We start from the raw sequence: 2,447 nt of genomic DNA, 5'->3' as shown, positions 1-2,447 counted from the left end.
CGCCATTTTGTTCGATTTTATAAATTTTGCAAATTGAAAAAAAAAAACGTTAAAAGCCTTGATCCTAAGTGTGTAATACTGCACTCTCACTTGCAAATATGTGTCTTGTTTACATACACACATCTATTACTCTTCAATGGATTAGGCTACAAACATAGTCAAGGTATGATTGGACAGCTTGTGAACTCCCCTACAACGTGATCAGGGAGATTTCACAAAGTAAATTCCATGTCGAAAAACATTGAAAACGGTAGGTCAAAGTATTTTTTGACTGGACCCAAAATGGTTTCTATCAAATACTGTGCTTTGAACCCCTTGTTGTAAAGGCGGACAATGCAAGTACTTTACGACGCAGGGAAACCGCCTATACACACAAATGTTAGTTTGTTCGTCTCGTGATTTTACCCTTCTCGCTCATGGATCTGTCACTCATATTGGACTCATGTAAGTGAAAAGAAGTGAAACGTACAAAAGAAATGTTTGATCAGAGTTTGAGCTCTCAACTCATCAACTCCAAACTTGAGGGTGTCATGAGGAAACCCTTAATTTTCAAAGGGTTGTAGCCCAAAAACGAAATGTTTGAGTGAAGCCTTACTGAAAGTGACTGAAGACCTGGAACGTGGAACCTGAGGTGATCGGAGTTGTTTTAACAAAATAGGGTGATACATTCCATTTCTAACACTCCCTTTTTGTGTGACACTCAACTGTCTATCAAATACTGTGAACCAATGGAAGGACTGACAATGATTTGTTTACAGTACAAGGGAACGCCTATACATCATGTTATTTAAACTCAAAACAAGGATTTTCACTCTCTCTCTCTCTCTGGATCTGCACTCTCTGGACTCTCTGTTACTCTCTGGATTCACTCTTTCTTCAATCTCATCGCTCTCAACTCATCAAACTCCAAAGTTCTTCATTGAAGATGCAATGATGTAATTTTCAAAGCTGTCCCGGAGAAGATGAGCTCCCTCCGGAATGACGAAAGCTTTTGCCTACAGTACAGCCTTCACAGAGATACTGCACTGCTCTGCTGCACAACTAACTTCTACAGAGAGGACGACTGTGTTAAGAAGACTTTGTTTTAAACATCGCACCAACAGAATAAGTATCAAACTTATATTGTGTGTTTACAAGTAACTGAACTGAAGTCATGCTTTTGATATCATCACAATTCGTCATGTGCGTCTATTCAACTACAGTAGATGCTAGAACATTGTACATGGCCACTTAATCATGTGGAGAGCTGGCGCATGTAATACGTAACTCAACCAAACAATGCATGAAGACTGCTTCACAAATGCAGAACTCTATAACCAGAGAGCACATCAAGGATTTATTATGAACATTTAACAATGCATTACTTTTCCTTGAATGTTTTGTTTCTTCTTTATACATTTATAAATATGTATAAATTTTTAACTATGAAGCCTAACCTTTATTCTTCTTCCTTTGAGAATATGAATAAATGTAATAATAATTTGGATTGTTAGGTTTCTTTTTGTCTTATAACAAATACACATTTATGATTGATTTGAAATACTTAAATATGCATAATATTAATTGTTAATCTCTTTAACTCCTGAATCTAGTGATAATTAAACCAGAATCGCTAGTACTTATTGAGGTAATGTGTTTATTATGGTTAATAATTACATTTGAGCTACAATGGGTATTTTTTTTAATGGTAATAGGCATGGACATAGTTGTGACATAATTCCTAGATATACAATGTAAATGTGCACGACATATATAACACTTTCTTTGCAGTTAAGTTAAGGCAGTGAGTGTTTTGTGCTTAGAGACTAAGAGGTTTACTTTCTGACTTTTCTGATTTCTGTTTATTATTTGTGTAGTTAATAAAATACTACTATTGATTAACCATTCCTTGTGTCTGCGTGTGAATGTGTGTTTATAGTAAATCCTTGATCTTTGTAACACATCAATTTAAATATTGTTAGTAAGAGAACTAATCAACCCAGATAAACATTAAATTATCAATTATTGAATTGTTCCTACATTAACAGGGACCCTGGTGTGATAAGATTGATTGATATGCAAATTTTGGCAGAGGGTATAGGGCAGATATGCTAATTTTAGGAGCGTTTATTGAGGGAGATATTCAAAAATTGGAGCACAAGATTGGGCAGGTGTGCAAATTTTGTCAAATGGTATTTGGCAGATATGCAAATTTTGGCAGAGGGTATTATGGGATAGATGCAAATTTTGCAAAAGGGTATAGGGCAGATATGCAAATTTTGTGGGAGATATTCAAATATTGGAAGACAGTATTTGGGAGGTATGTAATTTTTAGCAGATTGTATTTGGCAAATATTCAAATTTTGGCAGAGGGTATTATGGGTGCTATGCAAATTTTGGCACAGGGCATAGGGCAGATATACTAATTTTAGGAGCATTTATTGAGGGAGATATTCAAATTTTGGAGC

At 35.3% G+C, this 2,447-nt stretch overlaps 1 protein-coding gene across 1 annotated transcript in view; it reads left to right on the top strand.

The window, feature by feature from the left end:
* Window positions 1-228: 228 nt before the first annotated feature.
* LOC121308096 (Fc receptor-like protein 5) overlaps window positions 229-2,447 on the top strand; it is a gene marked incomplete at its 3' end in the record, with an annotated part of 7,251 nt that continues 5,032 nt past the window's right edge. Inside the window, exon 1 of the mRNA XM_041240385.1 lies at window positions 229-250. Within this exon, the coding sequence (XP_041096319.1) occupies window positions 229-250 (22 nt within the window). The remainder of the gene's footprint in view (window positions 251-2,447) is intronic.

The sequence above is a fragment of the Polyodon spathula genome, unplaced genomic scaffold (genome assembly GCF_017654505.1).
Source record: "Polyodon spathula isolate WHYD16114869_AA unplaced genomic scaffold, ASM1765450v1 scaffolds_241, whole genome shotgun sequence".
NCBI classification, from domain to species: domain Eukaryota; kingdom Metazoa; phylum Chordata; class Actinopteri; order Acipenseriformes; family Polyodontidae; genus Polyodon; species Polyodon spathula.
This window is presented reverse-complemented; position numbering and strand designations above follow the sequence as displayed.